The sequence below is a fragment of the Lipophrys pholis genome (assembly GCF_963383615.2).
Source record: "Lipophrys pholis genome assembly, chromosome: 10".
Taxonomy (NCBI): Eukaryota; Metazoa; Chordata; class Actinopteri; order Blenniiformes; family Blenniidae; genus Lipophrys; species Lipophrys pholis.
In genome coordinates, this window is record NC_137640.1 from 3089244 (window position 1) to 3112777 (window position 23534).

Below are 23534 nucleotides of genomic sequence, written 5' to 3' on the forward strand. Positions count from 1 at the left end.
CATGTTCCTGTCTCTCACGCAAACCCATTTTATATTAACAGCATATTAAACGATTGGTTGATGGTCCAAACAATATTTTTCCTTTGGCCACAGGGAAGAGTAACTCCCTTACAATTCAAAGTAGTAGCTAGTAACTAAATCTGCAATAAAGTACTATTTTCTTGGTTACTAGTAAAATAATTCCACTGCTATGTCATTCAAAGCAGTACTGTGACTGTAATCATAGGCTAGTTGTCAGTAACTAGTGAAGTAAATTCACTCCTACAGTATTGAAGTAACTCTGAACTATAGCAGTAATCAGGTATTGTTTTTCAATGACTAGTATAGTTATTTTACTGCTAAAATTTTTAAAGAGGTAAGTATAACTGTATTTAAGTGGTAACTTCTGTTTCTCATAAGGTGAATCCACAATTACAGTATTTAGAGCAGTAACCAGTAAAACTGTTATCAGGGTCTGATTTTAAGTAACTATTAAAGTATCTTCTTTCTTACGGCATTGAAAGAAGTAACCATAGCTGTATTCATTTTCAGTACTAGTAAATTACTTTGATAAGTACACTACAAAGTAGTTGATAAAATTGTATTGAAGAACTATTTTTTAAAAGCAATCATTACGACAGTACTTATAGCAGTAATTAGAAATCTTTAGTGTATTTAATCACTACGTTTCAGTTTCTCATGAAGTAACTCCACATTTATTATTTCTTGGTTTTCTTTTTGTTTTATATCATTGAGTTAAATATTTTTGGATTATTACGTTGTATAACGTTGCTGTGAGACGTTTTTATTACGATTATGACATTAGTACTTTGTGCACCGATACCGATACCAGTATTTGGATCCCCAATACAACCTGGCGAGTATTACGTGATGAGGTCATGCATCAGGAATGTCCCCCACAGGTACACAATAGAGAATTTAGAGAAGTACTCGGTATCAGCAAGTAGTTAGAGGTCAGTACTCGTACTTGTCCTTTAAAACTGTGCTATTGTTGCATTCCTAGAAATTAGTGATGATTGAGGAAAGTTCTCTGTGCCTTTTCTGTACTTTTAGAGCACTTTAGAGCATCTTCCTCCCTCAAACTGCTGCTTTTCTTTTGTAGTACAGAAACTCGAACACTGTTTTTTTGAGAAGCCAACCATTGGCTAGGATAAATTATTGTGTAAAAAAAATTACGATAAATTTATAACAAAGACAAGGATCTTCCACAGGAGACGGCTCTCCTCCTCCCACCGTTATTAGATTATAACTTTGGATGAAAGAGAAACAACTTTGATCTCCGTTTCGTCTCTTGAATTCTTTGTTTTGATCAGACTCCAGGATCTGCAGCTGTATCTTCCCCAGCTGCAGCGCTACCAGCAGACCAGCACCAGCCTGGGAGACTGGATCGACGCCACACGGAAGAAGCAGGACGCTCTGCAGGCCGCAAAGATCGACAACTTGCAAGTCCTCATAGACCACATTGAAAACCAGAAGGTGCTCGCTTGCTACTCATTCACCTTGTTGTCTTGAGCGTATGTGTCCTGCACGCTTGTAAGACGTCTCACGGCTTCGGGTTTTTTTCTTTTCTGCCTCCTTCAGACTCTGAATGGAGAAATCAAGGCAAAGAGAGTGGAAGTGGACAGCGCGCTGAAGGACATGGAGGCCTGTGGACTTTCTGTCAAGGTAAACGAGCCCACAGGTTAAAATGAGCATTAACACATTTTCACTGCTGCCTTTCACACATGTTTATTTTTCTCAGGACTACGAGTCGGACCTTTCCTCTTATGCCTCTGGTCTGGAGACTTTGCTCAACATTCCCATTAAGAGGACCATGTTGAAATCCCCGGCAATGGATCTCAGTCAAGAGGTGAGAAAACAGTTTCAAATGTACTTTATTACAATAATGAAGGAGCCTCTGGGTTTGAAAGGATCAGCTCTTTCATGGCTATAATGTACAATAATCAAACACAGCACAAATACTAGGCATTTTAAAAGGTTATATAAAGACAATATTGTCAAAAGATATGAGGAAGATTAATTTAAAGCCCAGTAAGGGTGATATTAAGGACACTGATATGGTAGTTTAGTTTCAGAGATGGATTATTTTATTGTATTTTAGATAATTAGGATAGAATAGGGGTAGGGCTGGATAAGCAAGTTGCTTCTCCCTATTTGTGTTTGAACAGCTTTGTATACACTATTATTATGATTGATGAGTAATTTTTGATCATTATGATTATTATTGTTATGGTTGAGTATTAATAATATTAATATTGTATTTATTTACCACTTTTCTTTCTTCTCTATGTTCATATTATTATTGGTACTAACATATTGTATTATTGTCTTTGAAATGTATTATTATTGACATTAATTGTCAAATGCCAAATTTAGTAATAATCCTAATTTTTCTAAGATCTTTTACATAATGTTATCCAAACTGTGTCATTAACAGTAACCAGTAATTACCACTTGTTGCTTTTTTCTCTCGTCAAACAGAGACCAAATTAGACTTGTAACCTTATCCTGTCAGTCAAATTGGTATTACCAGTTCAGTTGTCATGAGGAAACTTGGTTCACAGATATATTTACAAGACAAGAGATTTATGTCTCAGATGAAAGATTTGTTAAGCCTGGTTTTTTTCCAGTCATTCTACAGCCCACATGTTGAAGGTCCCATATTATGCAAAATTCACTTTCTCAAGGTTTTCTGCCAGTAATGTGTCCCCATAGCCCATATGAGGCCCAGAAGTGAAGAAAGTCTGTGATGTCTGTGAATGGGAATCCACGGATTCACATTCTTTTTTTTTTTTTTTTTTATCTAAATTTTTCTCTGCTCCAGGCTGTCCAGCTGCAGACTCGTTACTTGGAGCTGTTCACTCAGTCCGGTGACTACTACAGATTTCTGGGAGAGCTACTGAAGAACATGGAGGAGCTCAAGGTACTTTGATGCTGCTGATGTTAGCTGCCATTTCTTGTGTTGTTTTTGAAGAAGAAGCTAAATATCCAATGTATATTTCTCAGAAGTCAGTAAGAGTTAAACAGTTAAAAGCAGGTCGTCTTCTAAAACCAAGGTTGGCGGTTTAATCTCCCATATTGCCCTGCCCATGTGTCAAAGGGTACCTTGCATGGCAGCCATTTCCATTGGTGTGTGAGTGAGTTAATGGGGCTTTTCACAAAGTGACTGGTCATGTAACGTATGCACTAAATAAGTTAGGTACATTTGGTGTAATACTTGGGGTTTTTGTTGTTCGATATCTACTAAGAGCCAAACGCATTGGTGCTGTTATGTTGTTAGGAGAATGTTTTGTTGACAAGTTAGCAGTTTGAGCCAAAGTTGGCCTCACAAAAATGACTTATTTCACCTTCGTTGCTGCTCTGTCTCGTTTCCAGATTCGTAACACCCGGATTGACATGCTGGAAGAACAACTCCGCCTGCTGAGGGACGATATGAGTGAACGTGACGCTAAGAACAAATCACTGGAAAACGCTCTCGCGCGTTACGAGCTGGAGCTGACCCAGTCGAAGGACCAGCTGGTGTCAATGGAGGCGGTGAAGCAAAACGCGGCGCTGGACTTCGACGCCAGCCTCGACAGCACCCAGGGCCAGCTGGCGGACCTGAAGGATGAAGTGGCGCGCCTCACCTACTTGTTGGAGGAAGAAAGGGTTAAGAGGAAGCTGGCAGAGGAGCGCTACACTCAGCAGAGGCAGGAGTATGAATCAGTGCTGAATAAGAGGCAGAGTGAGCTGGAGACAGTCAGCTGGTCCAAGGTGGAGGTGGAGAAGTCTGTGGCAAGTAAAGACCGTGAGATCGAACAGTTGCGGCGGCAGCTGGATGAGGAGGCAGCAAAGGTGATGGAGCTACAGAAGGAGATAGCAAAGGTAAGGAGCCAATGCAGTATGGAAATCAATAACATTAAAGTCAGCTACGAAACCCAGATCGACGTCAGTCGCGCAGACATCCAAAGACTGGCGGCCCAGAGGGAAGACGATACTGCCGGGCTTCACATACAGTATGACAAGATGGAGGCAGAGAGGAGGAGTCTGGAGGAAGAGCTCAGGAGGCTAAAGATCTCCTTGATCCAGGATGAGGAGCATAGAAAGAGGGCAGAGGAGGAGGCTCAAAGTCAACGGGCTGTGATCTTAGAGGAGGGGCGCAGGAGGCGAGAGCTTGAAAGTCAGGTGGAGTCACTGATGAGCCAGAGGGATGAAGAAAGCAGCCAACATAGAGAGGATCTGGCTCAGGTCTTGAAGGCCCTTGAAGAGAAGGCCGACCAGGTAGCTTATCTCAAGCACAGTCTAGAGGAGGAGACCCGGCGGCGGGAGACCATAGAAGATGGTCAGGGAGTACTTGAGCAAACTGTGGCCCAGCTGCAGGTGAAGCTCACCGATTCCTCCGTGACCATCACCCAGCTGAGGGAGTGTGACCAGGAACTTCAGACAGTGCGCTTGGAGCTGGAGAGAGAGCGCAAGGAGCGAAACAGAGTAGAACAAAACGCGAGCGGATTGCAGGGACGCGTCAAGGATCTTCAGTCAGTGAGAGATAGTCTCGAGTGCCAGGTGGAGAATCTGCGGAAGGCGAATCAAGAAGAAATCTCCAGAAGGCGGCAAGTCGAAGCCGAGTTGGAAACTACAACCATGACCCTGTCAGACCACACCAGAACCATCACTGCACTACATCAGAGCAATGAGCATGCCAGCATGTCAGAGAAGAAAAGCAGAGAAGAGCATCTCAGGCTGCAGGAGGAGCTCCAGAACAGCATCAGAAAGAACAAGACCTCTGAAGAGCGCACTACGCAGCTGGGCAGCGAGCTCCACGCTCTGCAGCAACAGCTACTCCAGGAGCAGCTCCGGGTCAAAGAGGCAAACCTAAGGAATGAGAGTCTCTACAAAACCATAGAGGAGAAGAGCAGGGCACTGAATGAGAACTCTGTTGAGCTTGAAAGGCTGAAGGAGACGACAGAAAGACAGACCAAAGAGACGCTGCGCCTGGAAGAAGAACTGAGGAGAACGCGGCACGATAAAGAAGAACTCCTGAGAGCCAAACAGGGGAGTGACGATGAGCTGTCGGCACAGATTACTGCCGTGGGGCTGCAGCTGCAGGCCAGCGAGCGAAGTAACACAGACTACCGCAACCTAGTGTCAGAGCTCTCCACTGAGCGGGAGAAACTGAAGCAAGAGACTGAGAAAATACAAAAGCAAGCCACAGAGGTACATGGAGGTTTGGCTCTTAGCCCTGGACTGTTCTCATCTTTCCAAATCAGAGTCAAAAATTTGATCCTTCATGTAGCGACCAACCATCTTTAGACAAACCTTTGCCTTGCATGCTGGAACGCCCTCTAGATTCCCCCTGTAGAGCTAACCCACCCGATAACTCTGATTTGAACACATACGCCTGTATGTGTTTGAATAATCTCGTCACTTGCATGCAAATGTTACGCATTCCTCTCTGCCTGTCCACTTTGTGCAACGATGTGCACTGTGGTTACTTTTTCCTCTTCACTCCTTTTGCCAACAATGATCACTGCCATCAATGAAACCTCTGTTTTATCTCTAGTAGTCTCCAATCGTGTAAGCATTGTAAAACAGCACTGATGCAGGCATTCAATTCATTAGATTACTATGGCAACAACACATCTTCTAGGGTAAAACTAACCTGTCTCACGACTGTCTAAACCCAGCTCAGGTCCACTGTTTGTGGCCAAACAATCCAACGTTTGTTGAATTCTGCTTCACAATGATAGAAAGAGCCGAAATTGAAGGATTAAAAAAGTGGCGTCGCTATGAACACTTGGCCGCCACAAGCCAATTATCTCTGTGGTAACGTTTCTGACGCCGCCTGCCAAAAACAAACTTGTCATCTTGCGAATGAAAAAGATCAAGAGATATGCATTGGTGCTGTTTGACCAGTTTGCAGGATGTAAACTGTGTCTGCTCTATTTCTAAAGAAAAACATTTTCTGAAGCACCTGCTGTGTTTGTTTTGTTGTTGCAGTGCTAAAGAATTGTCTTCTAGATTGGGAAGGAAGATTTGACAATGATATGACTAGCATTTTGAGATATGATCACTCTCTTTATGGTAGAAGCCAGTAGAAAATCAATACAGGTCCTTCCCAGTCTGGCAAGACAGTTTTTTCCTGCCCTGATTGTACTTAGCAGTTCACTGCATATGTTGGTGAGTGTATCTAAAGGAATTTTGGCAGAATACTCACAAACTTGCCTTTTATGTTCTTTATGGCTTCATTTATTATCAGTGTTAACTTTTCGTTTTTAAATTTTACTATTTGAATTATGCCATTGGCTTAGTCACAAATAGTTGCACACTAACACAACAGAAAGCAAAAACCAAACCATTTGATTTACAAGGACTCGTTCTATGCTTCATATATTGATTCTTGACAAAAAGAGCAAGTATGTGTGAATTCTTCCGGGATGTACCAGTCTCAATGATTGTTTGCTTGGTTGTGCAGTGCAAATGTTTTTTTTTTTTTAATGTGCATTAATTTATCAGTATTTTAATAAGATGGCTAATCTTATTTCTCCCTGTCTATTTTCCATTCTCCTGCAGATGAAAGCCACGATGCAGTCCCTTCAGACACAGTACAATGACATGTTAAGTGAGAGGGATTCTATTTTGCAGAAACTGCAAATGTCAGTAAAGGACAGAGACAGCAGCATAAGATTGGAAGAGGAACTCACCCGCATCAAGTTGTCTTCAGATGCTGGACTTCGTGATAAACAACGACTAGAGGATGAGAATGGCAGACTAAAGAAGGATGCGAGTTACTGGAAGGACCAGTGTGATGGTAAACAGTCTCTCATTAAGCAATACGACAATGACAAGGACAGCCTGATAAAGGAAAGAGATTATTTGAAAAGTGAAATGGAGAAGCTGATGAGGGAACTCCGGGATCTTGAGGGATCATATAAGAGTAAGCTGATATCCATCCAGAGAGAAATGGAAGAGGTGAACATTGCGAGACAAACCATGGCGACTGAGCTAAGCAAACCAAGAGAGCCTCCAGCCATGGACGCTTCCACTATCATTTTCGATGGTGTTCGTAAACCAGTCACAGCAAATCAGTTACTAGACTGTGGCGTTTTGGATGAACCAACATTTACCCAGCTTGTGAAGGGACAGAAAACTGTCCCTGGAGTGTCTACAGACAAAAAGGTTCCTCTAAAAGGGACAGGGCCCATAGCAGGGGTTTTCATTGAAGGTCCCAGAAGCACAGGGCCTTTCACTACACCTATTCGCAAACTGACTCTCACCGAAGCCAAGAACGAGAATCTTCTTCCACCGGATTGTGCTGACTTACTGTTGGATGCTCAAGCTGCTACAGGTCACATCATCGACCCCAGAACTGACCAGAAAATGACAGTTGATGAGGCATGTAATCAAGGTGTGGTTGATTATAAGGACAAGAATAGGCTGCTGGCTGCAGAGGCTGCAGCTGTAGGATACAGTGGACCTGGTGCAAGTAAACCTCTTTCAGTGTTCCAGGCCATGAAGAAAGGATTGATTGACAAAGACACAACACTGCGACTGTTGCAAGCTCAGGAGTCTGTGGGAGGCATTCTAGATCCTATATTCAGTGTGTTTCTTCCCAAAGACACAGCCATTGAAAGAGGTCTTATGGATGATGGCATCTTCCATGCTTTGAATCAGAAACCTGAACTGTACCTTGACCCAGAAAACGACGAAAGGGTAACCTATACATCACTGAAGAGGAGATGCAAGTTTGAGCCACACACAGGTCTTATGCTACTTCCTGTTCCTGAGAAAATAGACCCCTCCAAACTTATCTTTGATGGTGTTCGGAAACCTGTTGCAGCCACACAGCTGCTGGATTGCGGTGTCCTTGACAAGCCAACATTTTCTGATCTGGAAAGGGGAAACAAATCTGTTCCAGAGGTGTCTGAGGATAAGAAGATCCCGCTGAAGGGCACTGGGCCTATTGCTGGAGTTTTGGCTGGGAGTCAAGGCAAAATGTCTTTGTCAGATGCTAAGAAACAAATGTTACTGCCTGAGGACATTGCAGATTTTCTACTGGCAGCCCAGGCCGCCACAGGTCACATCATTGATATCAAAAACAATCAAAAGTTGATTGTAGATGAAGCATGTGCCAAAGGGGTGGTCGATATTAAAGATCGGGATAAATTGTTGGCAGCAGAGGCTGCTGCAGTTGGCTACAAAGACCATAGTGCAACTAAGCCACTGTCTGTGTTTGAGGCCATGAAGAAAGGAGTCATTGACAAAAAAACAGCTTTGCGTTTGCTTCAGGCCCAGGAGTCCGCTGGAGGCATTCTCGATCCCAACCTCAGCGTCTTCCTTCCCAAAGACACAGCTATAAAGAAAAAACTTATTGATGACAACCTTCGACAAGCTCTAAACCAGAATCCTGAGTGTTATCTTGACCCAGAAACAGAACGTAGCATAAGCTACGGGAATTTGAAGAAAAGATGCAAAGTAGATCCTCATACAGGTCTGCTCCTTTTGCCGATCACAGAGAAACTAGATCCTTCTAAGCTGATCTTTGATGGTGTACGTAAGCCAGTAACAGCAAAGCAACTGCTTGATTGTGGAGTCCTGGACAAACCAACATTTACCAAATTAATCAAAGGAGAGAAAACTGTCTCACAGGTGTCTGAGGAAAAGAAGACCCAGTTAAAGGGGACAGGACCTGTTGCTGGTGTAATAGCTGGACCAATGGGAAAAATGTCTTTATCTGAGGCCAAGAAACAAAAGCTAATACCTGCAGGAAGTGCAGATCTTCTTTTGGAAGGCCAAGTTGCCATAGGTCACATTATTGATCCCACAAACAATGAGAAGCTGACAGTAGAAGAAGCATGTGCAAGAGGAGTGGTGGACAACAGGGATCGTGATAAACTTTTGAAAGCAGAATCTGCTGCAGTGGGCTTCAGGGATCCCAACACAGGTAACCCCCTTTCTGTGCTTGAGGCAATGAAGAAAGGATTGATTGATAAGAAGACTGCACTACGCCTGTTGCAGGCCCAGGAGTCAGCGGGGGGCATCCTTGATCCCAATGTCAGCGTGTTCCTTCCCAAAGAGACAGCTATGAAGCGTAACCTTTTGGATGACGACCTCTGTCGGGCATTGAACCAGAGTCCTCAGTGTTACCTTGATCCAGACACGGAGCGTGATGTCAGTTATGGGACTTTGAAGAAAAGGTGCAAAACAGAATCTCACACAGGCTGGCATCTTTTGCCAATCACTGAGAGGAAGGACCCCTCCAAATTAATGTTTGATGGTGTTCGCAAACCGGTGTCAGCGCAGCAGCTGTTGGACTGTGGTGTCCTTGACAAGCCAACATTCGATCAGCTAGTGAAGGGGGAAAAATCCATCCCACAGTTGTCTGAGGAAAAGAAGATATTCCTCAAGGGGACAGGATCAATTGCTGGTGTGGCAGCTGGACTTTCAGGGAAAATGCCTTTGTCAGACGCGAAGAAACAGATGCTAATGACTCCTGAGAGTGCAATTCTTCTACTGGAAGGCCAGGTTGCCATAGGTCATATTATCGATCCTACATACAACCAAAAGCTGACGGTAGAGGAAGCATGTGCAAGAGGATTGGTTGATACCAGAGACAGAGAAAGGCTATTGAAAGCAGAATCTGCTGCTGTGGGCTTCCGCGATCCCAACACAGGTAACCCTCTCTCTGTGTTTGAGGCGATGAGGAAAGGATTAATTGATAAGAAAACTGCACTACGCCTGTTGCAGGCCCAGGAGTCAGCGGGGGGCATCCTTGATCCCAATGTCAGTGTGTTCCTTCCCAAAGAGACAGCTATGAAGCGTAACCTTTTGGATGACGATCTGAATCGTGCATTAAAGCAGAATCCTCTCTGTTACCTTGATCCAGACACAGACCGAGATGTCAGCTATGGGGATCTGAAGAAAAGATGCAAAACAGAGCCTCAAACAGGCCTCAGTCTTTTACCGATTGTTGAAAGGAAAGACCCCTCCAAAATGATGTTTGATGGTGTTCGCAAACCAGTCTCAGCACAGCAGTTGTTTGACTGTGGTGTCCTTGACAAGCCAACATTTGATAAATTAGTGAAGGGCGAGAAAACTGTTTCACAGGTGTCTGAGGAGAAGAAGGTCTTCCTGAAAGGTACTGGACCTATTGCTGGGATAGCAGCTGGCACTCATGGAATTGTGTCTCTCTCAGAAGCAAAAAAACAAAATATTCTACAAGAGGATAGTGCGGATCTGATGCTCGAAGCGCAGGCTGCCACAGGTTACATCATAGACATCAAAAATGATCAGAAGCTGACAGTTGACGAGGCATGTGCCAAAGGTCTGGTTGATATTAAAGATCGCAAAAGACTATTGACAGCAGAAGCTGCTGCTGTTGGTTTTAGGGACCCTAATTCACCCAAGCTACTTTCGGCTTTTGAGGCCATGAAGAAAGGAATAATAAATGAGAAAACTTTGCTATGTCTACTACAGGCTCAGGAGTCTGCAGGGGGCATTATTGATCCAAACCTCAGTGTCTTCCTGCCGAAAGACATGGCTATAAAGCGCAACCTGTTGGACGAAAACCTCAGTCGAGCTTTAAGCCGGAATCCTGCTTGTTATTTTGACCCAGAAATAGCACGTGATGTTAGCTATGGGAATTTGAAGGACAGATGCAAGACAGACCCCCGTACAGACCTACAAATTTTGCCAATCACAGAGAAGTTTGACCCCTCTAAAATAATCTTTGAAGGTGTTCGTAAAACTGTCACAGCACAACAGTTGTTTGACTGTGGCGTCCTTGACAAATCAACGTTGAAACAATTGCTGAATGGACAAAAGACAGTGCAAGACGTGGCCGTGGATAAAAAAGTGTTTCTGAAGGGTACAGGGTCAATTGCTGGTGTGGCAGCTGGGCCTTTGAAGAAAATGTCATTTGCAGAAGCAAAGAAGCAAAACATAATGTCATCTGAGAGTGCTGACTTGCTACTGATTGCCCAGGCAGCAACAGGTAATATTATTAACCCCTTGACGAATGAGAAATTAACTGTAAAAGAAGCACGTGCCAAAGGAATTGTGGATAAAAAGGATGAATCACAACTGTTTGCAGCTGAAGCTGCTGCTATCGGCTACAGAGACTCAAATAGTGCCAATCTTCTGTCAGTTGGCCAGGCCCTGAAAAAGGGAATAATTGACAAAGACTCAGCTTTGTGTCTACTTCAAGCTCAGGAGTCTGCGGGGGGCATTTTGGACCCTGCCCTTGGCGTATTCCTACCCAGAAACATTGCTTTGGATCGAGGTCTCATCGATGAGGATCTATGTGAGGCTTTGAGTCAGGGTCCTGAGTGTTACATGGACCCAGACACCCAACAAGGAACTACATACATCTCTTTAAAGAAGAAATGCAAAGCTGATCCAAGTACGGGCCTCTTGCTTCTCCCTGAACCTAAAAAGCCACTAACTGTCCAGGGGCTCAGGGGTAAGGTTTCTGTCATCGACCTAGTAGATGCAAACTTGCTGAAACGATCTGATTTGGACAAACTGTATGAAGGTAAACTGAAATGTCAGGACATCGAAGAGGGTCTGCGTATCTACCTGACAGGTTCCACCTGCATTGCAGGGGTTTATGATGATGCCAATGAAAAGGTGTTACCAATCTATCAGGCAATGAGAGATGGACTGTTGCGGCCTGGAACTACCCTTGAGCTGCTCGAGGCTCAGGCTGCCTCAGGATTTGTGGTCGATCCCATAAACAACCTCTATCTGAGTGTTGGCGATGCCTACAATAAAAAGCTGTTTGGACCAGAGTTTAAGGACAGCTTGCTGTCGGCAGAAAAGGCTGTGACTGGTTACAAACTCCCAGGTACAAACAAGGTCATCTCCCTGTTTCAGGCCATTGAGAAAGGTCTTGTGGAGAAGGGGCATGGCATTCGCCTACTAGAGGCCCAGATTGCCAGCGGTGGTCTAATTGATCCTGAACACAACCATCGCATTGATGTAAATGTTGCTTACAAGAAAGGTTACTTTGATGAGGAAATGAATGACATCCTGAGTAATCCAAATGATGACACCAAAGGTTTCTTTGACCCTAACACAGAGGAAAACCTAAGCTATTTGGAGCTTAAGAAACGTTGCATCACAGACAAGAAGACTGGTCTCATCCTTCTGCCTATCATGGACAAGAAAAAGCTTGAGTCAACACTGAAGAACACTACAAGAAGGAGGAGAGTGGTAATTGTGGACCCAGACACCAATAAAGAAATGACAGTACGTGAAGCATATGACAAAGGGTATATTGACAAGGAAACCTACTTAGAGCTGTCTGAGCAGGAGTGCGAATGGGAGGAGATTACAATCACTGCTCCGGATGGTTCAGTGCGGCTTGTTATCATTGACAAGAAAACTAAGCGGGAGTTTGACATTTCCGAGCTGCTTGAACAGCGAGTCATCGATCAGTCAATTTTCGACCAGTACCGATCACGACAACTGACTCTCACTCAGTTTGCCGACATCATCAGCAATAAGACCAAACCTTCAGCAGCCTCATCAGCTTCACTCTCATCATCATCATCATCATCATCATCATCCATTTCAAGACCATCGGCTGCCTCGGGTACGTCTTCTGTCATGTCAACAACAACAATAACTTCAAAAACATCCTCTTCATCTAAGTCCTCAGAACCCTCTTCAGCCTCAAAAACAGCAAGTGTTGAAAGATCCTTGAATCCCTCGTCATTTACATCATCTTCTTCATCAGTTGTGTCACGCTCCCTGTCACCTACCCTCACTAAGATGACCACGACAAAAATGACAACTATTTCAGAAAGGAGTTCCACAATCAGTAGCAGTAGTGCGGAAGATGTGCCTGATGGCTATAAGCACATTTCAAGCGTATCGATCAGTCTGGCATCTCCAACGGAAACAACCGGTGAACTGGAACCTGTGGGTGCCATCTTTGACACGGACACGGTGGAGAAAATAACCATCATGGAGGCCCAAGACCGTGGTTTGGTGGACTCTATCACTGCCCAGAGACTGCTTGAAGCCCAAGCGTGCACTGGAGGAATTGTTGACCCCACAAATGGACGGAGACTCGGGATTCAAGAAGCTTCCCGCATGGGAATAATAGATGAGAAAATGGCTGCGAAGCTGAAGCCTGCTCAGAAAGCCTTTTTTGGCTTTGAGGATGTAAAAACCCGAAGGAAGATGTCTGCGGCTGAGGCCATGAAGGAGATGTGGTTGCCCTATGAGGCAGGACAGAGATTCTTGGAGTACCAGGTTGCCACAGGGGGGATCCATGACCCAGAAGCGGGGACCAGAAGAAGCATAGAAGAGGCCTTGAAAATGGGTTGGCTGGATGGAAGATCGGCGCAGAAGCTCCAGGATATCAAAAACCATGCAAAGAACCTAACGTGTCCCAAGAGCAAACTGAGGATATCCTACAAAGACGCTCTGGACAACTGCATGGTGGAGGACAGCACCGGGGTGAGAATACTTCAGGCGTCATCCATGTCCTCCAGAGGGATCAGCAGCCCATACAACATGGCCTCTGCGCCAGGATCCACCACTGGGTCCAGGAGCGGGTCCCGGCGATCCTCTCGCAGGAGCAGTTTGGACCTGGGCTCCCCCTCCTCACTGAGCTCTCACTACAGTCTTAGCACCTTCAGCACCTTCAGTTCCACCAAATAAATCCTCCTTTCTTACAAACAACTCAAAGTCTTCATTGTTATAAACAACTTGGGAAAATGTGTTACGCTATGTTTGCATTAATAAAAGAATAAAAGTAAGGTTAACTTCCTATGCCTTTTCCATAGATTTAGGTTCACGCTTTGGTACTGCTGCGCTTCGAAATGCTTCATTTTTAAAAGGTTGTGATGAGAAACACTGCCAAGATATGTTTGTGAAAGTCTCCTCAAGAACAAACTGAAACCATCTTAATGTGTTGGAGTGGAAATTAAAGCGATTGTCGGAGTCTATAAAGGAGAGTTAAAATGATTGCCGCATTTGTTTGCATGCATATACTTCAAATGTACTTGGAAAAAAAAAACTGCATATAATGTCACTTCTCAATAGTATAGTATTAATCATGTTTCATGTACTTCCATGGTTAAAAAAAAACAAATTACTGAAAATGTCTTCTGGGCCTGGTTTTGTGGGGAGGGATTCTTACAATAGCTTCATAGCAAGTTTTTACTGAATCAGTTGTTAACCGTTGGTGTCTTGGTCTAAATGCTTCCAGTTTTTGTAAGTTTTTCATAATCTCAAAATAAAACCTGAGTTATATTTGCTCACCAAGATTCATGACTGTTTTTACTCACATTTCATAACCTAGTGTTTATCATACCAAAGGCAGGAAGTTGTTGCTATTGCTCATAGCTTTTGTTCAAGTGGAACAACTAAATTAAACTTTGGGTTATTTCATAACAACAGTGGTCGGATTTTCATGCAATAAATACTTTTTGATAAAACATGGGCATTGATGGATGAAGCAAGTTTAGACAATTACTTATATAATTATGTATTCAGTAAACCTAGAGCTTCCAAATCTGGAATGGTTCTTCTTGGGGACGGAAGAGGAATTACGGAACGGTGTTTCAATTCACTGTAATAATTTTACAAAGCAACCAGAGACGATATCTGCAGCCTTTCTTACAGGCAACCAGGGGGCGCTTAAATGAAAATACCTATTGGAAATCACTTATTAAGAGAACATTTTTAAGCTATAATAATGACATTGATGTCTGATTCTATCCCTTTTCACTTTTTGACATTGCATTACAAAGGAACATTCTACTGATGTGATAAACCCAAAGTGTCTTTTAAACTAGGGTTGTATTAATACTACTTTTTTTTAAAGATCAAATAAAAGTACTAACCTTTAGCTGCTTGCTGATACGAGTGCTTAATTTAAATGCTATAAAGCTGATATATATATATATATATATATAAATACATATGTTTGTTTTTTATTAGGTGGCTCTATTCCTCTTCTGTAGAATTATAACTGTTCATGGGGGGTTTGTTTTGCTATTAAACTTTTTATATGAAAAACAAGAACACAGATTACTCACACTTGTGCACATCTCACCACTCTTTAACGCCTAACCTGAATGAAATAGAACTGAAAGGTGAAATGAATGCGTTCAAATAAATTAGTTAACAAAACGTAAAAAATGAAAAGAAAATAATTATTACAAACCTTATGTATGCCATCATCCAGGTATTACCTATCCTGTACATAAATATCTGAGCTGGAAATAACAATAAAATTAATCATAATAATTACAAATGACTATATAATAGAAATATAGACAAACAATAGTGATTCAATAAATAACAGGTTTGTCCACCACGATATGCACATCTCCAAAAACAAATCCACCTCTCCAATCTGACTGCTTATATAATCACTGTGATCAACATCTTAAAGTGTAAACAAAGAAAAGGAAACAAATGACATGTGGCTCTGTTAATAAAGACAAAGCTTGCTGCGTACATGTATAATATTAACTTGGAACAGTACTCTGAAATTTAGTGAAGTGGAGAAAAAGAAAGAAAAAAAGAGAAAAAAGAGGAGTGTGTTATCACTTTAATCATTTTTGTCCCAAAGTCAGAATATATTCTATTCAACCTTTTCAATAACTTCAAAACCTAAGGATGTTTTTTTTTTCCAAGATGAGAAAGTAAGTGAAAATTCTGCGCGACAGTAAAACAAGTCACGTGATGCGGAACATTCACTTCAAATTAAGACGTTCGCAGTTCACGTGTTACGCTGTGGGTTTTACTTTGACAAGCGCCAGCCGGAAGTGTTTTATCTACAGCTAGCTATGATGTGACATGTAGCGTTTGGAGTGATAAATAACCGCGTTTAAATAACCAGGCGTGTGTCGATACTTCTGAGACTAACAGCTAAGTGATAGTCTGGTTTTAATAGTTAATAGAAACGCAGGTTGAAGAGGTTTAAAGGTTATTCTTTTTTTTTTTTAAGCGAAGCCAACGGCTAAGCTAAGGTTAGCGTCTGGTGTGGCGCTATGCAGGTACAAACCTCACAGCTGAAAACCTGAACCCGACAGAGGTAGGAGCTGACTTAAGAACTCATTCTTTCTTTAATCTTCTGCTGGTTAGGGTCTGCAAAGTGTCATTATCAGCTTGTCAAAGTTAACCTTCGCAAGCAGCCGCAAACTTAGTGTTGTTTTTCTTACATCTCCCATCTCCACTCATGTTGTAAACATAGAAAAACTTACAAAATATAGTTAATTAATGAGGTTTACCTGTGTTTCTTCCTCATAGTCCAACGCAGAAATAGTGTTTCAATTTCTCTCTCTGTCTCTGTGTGTGAGAGAAATCTGCAACAACAACAAACACAACAGGCGTAAACAAGGCTTATAAGACAAAGCACTATCACAATAAAGGGAACTGTAATTTCCTCTAAAAGGTCAAATATGTAAATACAACAAGCAGATAAAAACCCAGATAAATAATCTAACTAATACAGTTTTAACATCTCATGACAGAAACTCTGTTTCTCCTTGTATTGATTAGAAAATTCACTTCCCCCAGTCTTATACTGAGACAGAGAAAAGTCAGCATCTTTTATAACATTGCCCTCCACTCAGTCCTCACTGGTCTGGAAAATATGGACTTGTATGTTAGAATGCTATTTATAGACCATAGTTCAGCATTTAAAGCCATCATTCCCCAGCAGCTCATTCACAATCTAGACCAACTTGAGCTCAACTGGTCACAGGAAGTACGAATTGGCAGCAAGACATCCAGCACCATCGTTCTGAACGCGGGGCCCCTCGAGGATGCGTACCGAGCTCCCTACTCTTCACCCTGATGACCTAAGACTGAAAACACCAATGCACAGTTCCAACTTGTTCATCAAGTTCGCAGACGACACACCAGTGGTGGGTCTCATCAGCAACGGAGAGGATTACAAAATACAGGAAGTGCGATGAGCAGCCTGGCCAGGCAATGCAGTGTCAACAATCTCTCTCCCTGGACGCGGAGAAGACGAAGGAGACAACACGCCCAGCATGCTCCTCTAAACATTAACATTTTCTTTTCTTTTGGGAATGTGCAGGTTTTCCTGTCCAGCTCCCAACATGGCTGACGACCCACAGAGAAATTTCCGTTCGGCGTACTATGAGAAGGTGGGCTTCAGGGGGGTGGAGGAGAAGAAGTCGCTGGAAATACTGCTCAAGGACAATCCTCTGGGTAGGTTTGAGTGAAATCCTTCAGATCAGGAGTCTGAGTGTTGCGTTTACTTGAACTGTGAACAAGGTGGAACTTTCAGTTTCAGTGTCGGAGATCCTGCAGGAAGTTACAGAGAAAGAGAAGAGAGAGAATAGACCATGGGAGACATGCACACAAACAAGAGCAGTGTTCAAAGGGTTAAAACATGGCGACAAAAGGGTAAATCAATATTAACAGGGTTAGAAAAAGGACCAAAACAGAGCAAAAAGGGCTGAATGATGTAAACCTGGAAAATAATGTAAAAAGGATTTAAACAATGTGGGGGGGAAAAGGTGAATCAGTGTTTAAAAAGTAATATAACGATATAAAAATCAGGCCACGGCGACATAAAAAGGGCTAAAAGAGACCGTCATACATTAAACATCTTCTATTGAAGTGGAACTGTTTGCTAAATGCTCGTTTTGTTTCCCTGCAGATTTAGAAAAGCTGAGCACGTTCAGTCAGAGGTTTCCCCTCCCCTCCATGTATCGCATCCACGTGTGGAAAGTGCTTCTGGGTAAGAGCGAAACGCCAACTTTTCGAAAATGCTCCAACTCCCGTCTCCATGGAAACTTTTTCAAAACGCTTGAGCGCCGTCTTTATGGAAACTGTGTTGACGACGGAAACGCTGCCTCTGGTCATGCGCACTACAGCTGGAGTAACTTCTGCACATGCTCAGTAGATGGACAATAACAACAAAGTTTCTTCTGTCGTATCATGACTCCCAGTCCATATTGTCCTGGGACTTGGTACTTTTATTTTGACAGTCATCGTAATAACAATCCAACTTCGTTGTCTGTCCGTACAAATGTTCGTGTTTTCCCCATTTTTACCGTTGCCATGAAAAGGTCGGAGTGAAGCTTATGTGTTTTTGTCTGCGTGCACTTTGTAATGCACTCGTTACCATGGTGATGAATCCATTGGCGAAGGTATTGCGTTCTACCGAGTGCCCATTCTAGATATTGTTTTCAGCGATTTGTTTGTGCAGTTTCATTCCAAAAACGCGTTTCTGGTTCTGATGTGGAATCGGGCGCCGTCTACAGAACGTTTCAATGTAAACCTGAAACTTTTCTGAAACACAAACATAAAAAAGATGCGTTTTTTTAACATGTCGTTGTCTAAACTGCGTCTGGCGCCTCGACGCCAAACCAAAGCATTAATTTGATCCTCGGTTGCCTCTCTTTGCCGCCCCCTGCAGGCATCCTCCCGCCCCACAGCGACTCTCACTCTCTGGTGGGAGGCTACAGGAGGGAGCAGTACCAGGACATCCTGGAGGCCCTGGAGGTGATGAGGTACATCAACTCCTCCACTCCGTCCACCCACATCTACCTGCGCATGTTCCAGCTGGAGAGCCAGGTCCTGCCGCGCTGCTCCGAGACCTCGCCGCCGGTACGACCGCTCAGGTCCTCGCTTCACAGCCTCACGACCGACGCACGGGAGTTCCAGATCCTGACAGGGATTAAAATTCAAACATCTTAAAACTTCAAAAACCCTTAATAAGTGAATGAATTGAACCTGAGTCTGTCATGTTTGACAACATCAGATGAGGAAAGGGATCAAACGAATGTGCTGCATCGCTGATTCTTCCACAGCAGTTATTGTTTGTTTTGTTTGTTGGTCGGCACTTTTTGATGTTGATAGTTTTTCTTCTTTCAGGCCCCATTTGCACGTTTGAGTTTTCATTTCAGAAAAGGTTTGTGTTTACACGGCAACATTTTGAAAACGATTCCAGGGAGAGGGAACCCAAGCGTTTCAAAAAGTTTGTGTTTATATGGAGATGGAAGTCGGAGCATTTTTCAAAAAGTTGAGTTTTTCCCCCCGTTTCCACGGAAATGCACCCCAAGCGTTTCAAAAAAGTTGGATTTACACGGAGATGAAGTCGGATCATTTAGGGAAAGTTAATTTCCCCCCGTTTCCATGGAGATGGAATCCGAGTATTTTCAAAAGGTTTCTGTTTACACAAAGACGAAGGCAGAATGTTTTCAAAAAGTTGCGTTTACGAAGTTGTAGCTCTTTTCAAAAACTTGCATTATTCCCTGTTTCCATGGAGACAGAACCCAAGTGTTTTCAAAAAGTTTTGTGTTTACACAGACGAAGGCAGAACATTTTCAAAAAGTTGAGTTTTTCCCCGTTAGAACGGAACAACTGAGACGGACCATTTTTGAAAAGTTCCACCTTGGGAGCTATTTTCAAAAAGTAGCATTTTCAGCCTCTACCCACAGGAGACAAAACAATCTTCTTCTTTTTTCTCCCCAGAAAAACACCATGTCTAAGGGCATGTAGTACATATACCAGACCTTTAGGGGCGCTGTGACGTCATCGTTTTCCACAGATGATAATCTTTGTCTTCCACACCTCAAAGCAGAGCCTAGGTTTTAGAATTTCACCACTCCAGGACCTGTGTGTTTAAAAAAAAATAAAATAAAAAAATAAAGTTTTTGGCTCCCTAAAACGCCGCCCCGTGTGAATGATCAGCCAAAAACGGTGCGTTTTCGTGAAACGGCGTTCTCTTGTGGACATCCCCTCAGTGTCTGAGCGCCGTTGTGTAAACAAACCCCCAAAATGCATTAGAAGTTTTCAATTTTCATTTGAATATGTTGAAAACCTTTGAAACGTGTAAACGGGGCTTTAAAGAGGCGCTCTGTGAAACCTTCCGTCATGCCTCTGTTGTACTCTTGGGGGCGGTGTTGAGTCACGTTGCGTTCAGTTTTGCTGCAGTGGTCCAGATTAGCTCCACTGGGTAAACTTGTGTAAACCCGACTATTTAATTTACTTCATTGTAATTTTACGTGAGACTATCGTTACCTGTTTAAGGATGAAGAGGACGAGGACTTCCTCTTCATCGCTCGAGCCATGGAGGAGATCGTCGACGATCCCGGGGACTGCTACTGGCTCGTCAAGTGTTTCGTCAATCAGTTCCACACAAAGTTCGGAGACTCCGTGCCTCACCTCGTAAGTGCTGCATTGAAATGTGGTTGTTTTACTTTTACAGCGAGTGAAAACTACGTCACCTTTTCATGTTGCAGCTTCTGTTGAAGACCTTTAATTTACATGAAAACATCACAACATTTCAAAAAAACAAACTGTGAAAACAGGAAAAAAAATTCCATATGAACGAAACCGCGTGTGTTTGTTTACATGTTTGTTTTTTGTTGGACAGTAAAATACTGTTATACACAACTGGCATTATTAAATCGTTTTTGACTGATTATTTAAGCAGGTGAATCATTAAGTATTTAAGTTAACAGACGAGCGAATGTGTAAATAAGTAGGTAGAAGTGAAGGACGAGAGATTCACGGGTTTTTCCTCAAGGTTTTTGGGGTTTATGTGGACTTCATAAAGAAACATACCGCAGAAGTACTAAGGCTTGTCCCTGCGAGTGACGCTGCCGTTGTTCTCCCCGTCTCCTGCCGGGGGCGCCGCCGTGCCGCTGCAGCCGAAGAGCCTGGAGCACTACCTGAGTCAGGAGGAGCCTCGGCTGCTGAGCCACCTGAGGAGCTGCGCCGCGCTGCCTCAGCTGCCCTACGGCCTCTGGTTCAGACGCTGCTTTGCCGGCTGCCTGCCCGAGTCCAGCCTGCAGCGGTCAGTCTTCCCCTTCGCCGGGAGCTTCACTCTGAAGTGACATAAAAGCACTGCTGCCCCCTGCTGTTCAGTTCTGTCTCTGCGTGTTGCTTTATATCTGCTGCTCCTCTTAAAGGGCTCATATTATGCAAAACAAATTCACTTTCTACAGGTTCTCCAGCAGTACTAATCGTCCCCATATCTGGAATGATGCTCCAGAAGTGAAGACAGTCTGTCCTCTCTCTCCCTGGCTGGTTTAAAAAGTGTGTTGCTCCAACCAGCCAATCAGAAATCAAACCCTATATAGTGTCATCAGGGGTTTAGCCAATCCCAATCAAGGTAGGCCCTCCCTTTGACTCCTCCCATAATTAGGCAGCTCTGCTCTGGCACATGGCACCACCAGAGGACGTACTTCCTCCTCTCCCCAAGATGGGCATGTGTGGGCGGAGCCAATCCAGCTCACACAGACACAGCAGATTCTGAATGCAGCTCCTATGATCCAATATTCAAATGGAGGAAAATCAAGGAGGAGCTAGAAACTTTGAATGTTTTTTTTTTTTTTTTTAACTAAGGTGAAAGTGTTAAAGTTGTATAATATGACTCCTTTAAATTGCATCAAATGACCTCACATCTGTTGGTTTAGAGAAATCTTTCTTTCTTTCTCTGTGACGGGGGTTTCCTCCAAGTCGTCAGATGACTCTCACTGCGGTTCTCTTGACTCTGCCCAGGGTGTGGGACAAAGTGATCAGCGGCTCCTGTAAGATCCTGGTCTTCGTGGCCTTGGAGATCCTGCTCAGCTACAAGATCATGCTGATGGGCATCAGCCGGTCCGACGGCGTCGTCAAGTTCCTGTGTAACGTGAGTGAACGGCACGACGGAATAGCACCGAACACTGTCTCCAAGCCATGGATACCACCGGTGTTGTGGATTGACCGGTGTCCTTGTTAAGTGGTGACCGTCTTCCTCGATTGTCCGGTCTCACAGCAGATGTTAAGAACCTGGCGGAAACCGCTTAACCGCATTTCCATTAAAGTTCAAAATATCATACCGTTTGTCTTATTTCAACATCAGCTGCTTCTACCGAAACACCGGACAGTAAAGCACCAATCCACATTTTGTCCTGAGCCGATACTAAACATGGAGTTGTGGCTCCGCACCACAAGATACAGATTCTAGATAACTTTTTGACAGGACGGGAAAAAGGTGTGGTGACTCCGCCCACGGCGAGGTGGAACTACATTATGGAAAACCTTTTGTGAAAAGTTGTGTTTTTAGCTTTGATTTTCACGTTAACCGTCAGCGTGTTTCCTTCCAGATCCCGCAGGAGAACACAGACGCCATCGTGACAAAAGCCATCGACCTTTGGCACAAGTACTGCGGCACGCCGATGCACGCCGTGTAGCCACCCAACACCGACTCGTCCTGGAGGAGAGCGAGAGAGAGACTTCCCAGAATCCTCAAATGTCATTGATTTAACAGCAGTTGTTAAATGTTATTAAATCATAGTTTTGTGAGCCACACAGAAAGTCCAGTTAATATTTATGACTAAGTGTGCTTAAATCCTTACAGGCGGATCCGTGGGATCAGAAAACCCATGTGCAGCATTAGAAGGCCCACTCAAGCTTAGACCCTCAATTCCTTTCACACAGTGTGTGACTCAGTGTGTCATGCAGAGTTTTTATTCCATGACGTGTCCTTTTTACTCTCTGATTCGTCTGTTAATTGTTTTTCAATCTTTTTTAATTTGTATCTATTCCATATACATTACATCAACTCCCACAAAAATGTGATTTGATTAAAGACTCAGTACTTTCACTTGTACTTGAGTATAATTTAAGTGCCGTAACAGTATTTCAGGTAGACGTTTTCAGTACTCTGTCCACCTCTGGTGGTATGTAGCTCACGCTGGTAACATGTGGTGCCGTTACATCAATAGAGCAATGTGAGTATTTAACCGATGACGACAGCAAACCCCGAGTCCGTGCCATCAGCTGAGAGAGTTCGAGGATATTTTCGGCCTCTCCTCTTGATTGCGATTGGCCCGGACTCCTCCGACAGGCGAAATAACCCCCGTCTGTAACCAAGTCCACCTGTTTATAAACACAAACAGTCATGGACACACTCCGAGCCGTCGCTTCTCATCACAGACGAGAACACACACTGCAGCGTGCGTCGACGGCCTCCACGTTAGGAAATCTCAACTCGCATTACACAATTTGGAAGACAGTCGGCGTTGGAGGAAGCCAGATTCTCTTGGCCTCGTGTTTTGTTTTGTTGGGGTTTTTTTTTTTTTTTTTTTTTTGAATTCTACTTTGGGACTTTTTCCCAGGGAGCCTTTCTGCACAGAGCCACTCTGAGTGGGACCTCCGGAGACACAGTAGCCTGTTGTGTCGCCTGGGGGGCCGAAGCAGTGTTGTTATGAGAAGGCAGGAACATGTTATGTTAACCTGGGTGGTAAAAGCCTGAACAGATTTGGGGGAAAATGCCCCTTTATACCCTCTCACACCCTCCTTCTTTGTAAAAAAAAAATAAATAAAAATCTCATGCTAAATTGTTGAAATTCTCACATATCCTCCAAGCTTCACCGCTATAAATCTCTTTCCAGGACACTTAAGAAGCTTTTACACTGATCAATATCTTTTCATCACAAGCTTTTTACTATTAGAAGTGGTCAGAACGTCCAACATTACTCCCATTTTCAACACGTTTCAGTTTAAAATTGTAAATCTGTTGCCACGTCTGTCAAAATGTCTTTATTGATCCGGTTTGTTATCAC

At 43.4% G+C, this 23534-nt stretch overlaps 2 protein-coding genes across 6 annotated transcripts in view; both read left to right on the forward strand.

The window, feature by feature from the left end:
* The window catches only part of dspb (desmoplakin b), a 34452-nt gene extending 20203 nt beyond the window's left edge, over positions 1–14249 (forward strand). For 2 of the 3 annotated variants that reach the window (XM_080472923.1, XM_080472922.1), the window contains 6 exons: positions 1314–1476; positions 1582–1665; positions 1742–1849; positions 2825–2923; positions 3376–5193; positions 6550–14249. In XM_080472923.1, coding sequence (XP_080329049.1) covers positions 1314–1476; positions 1582–1665; positions 1742–1849; positions 2825–2923; positions 3376–5193; positions 6550–13647 — 9370 coding nt within the window. In that variant the 3' untranslated portion in view covers positions 13648–14249. The remainder of the gene's footprint in view (positions 1–1313; positions 1477–1581; positions 1666–1741; positions 1850–2824; positions 2924–3375; positions 5194–6549) is intronic. The other variant, XM_080472924.1, reaches the window with a different exon arrangement.
* Positions 14250–15741: 1492 nt separating this feature from the next.
* tbc1d7 (TBC1 domain family, member 7) lies at positions 15742–23314 on the forward strand. 3 transcript variants are annotated; one of them, XM_080473550.1, is made up of 9 exons: positions 15754–16033; positions 16706–16868; positions 17045–17178; positions 17633–17713; positions 18395–18585; positions 20011–20148; positions 20634–20779; positions 21487–21616; positions 22074–22577. In XM_080473550.1, exons 3-9 carry the CDS (start codon positions 17067–17069, stop codon positions 22158–22160), a joined length of 885 nt encoding a protein of 294 aa, XP_080329676.1. In that variant the 5' UTR covers positions 15754–16033; positions 16706–16868; positions 17045–17066; the 3' UTR covers positions 22161–22577. The 3 variants fall into 3 exon arrangements, 2 of the variants coding, with proteins under 2 accessions (XP_080329675.1, XP_080329676.1); XR_013935725.1 differs by lacking the exon at positions 16706–16868 and having other exon boundaries at positions 15742–16033; positions 20510–20779; XM_080473549.1 differs by lacking the exon at positions 16706–16868 and having other exon boundaries at positions 15747–16033; positions 22074–23314.
* The last annotated feature ends 220 nt before the right edge of the window (positions 23315–23534 follow it).

What these genes read in the sequence shown, in the direction of transcription:
- tbc1d7 (XM_080473549.1), top strand. Translation starts at nt 17,067, where the DNA reads ATGGCTGACGACCCACAGAGAAATTTCCGTTCGGCGTACTATGAGAAG. An exon ending in GCTCAAGGACAATCCTCTGG is followed by an intron (nt 17,179 to 17,632) that starts GTAGGTTTGAGT and finishes GTTTCCCTGCAG; the next exon opens with ATTTAGAAAAGCTGAGCACG. An exon ending in CCCGAGTCCAGCCTGCAGCG is followed by an intron (nt 20,780 to 21,486) that starts GTCAGTCTTCCC and finishes GACTCTGCCCAG; the next exon opens with GGTGTGGGACAAAGTGATCA.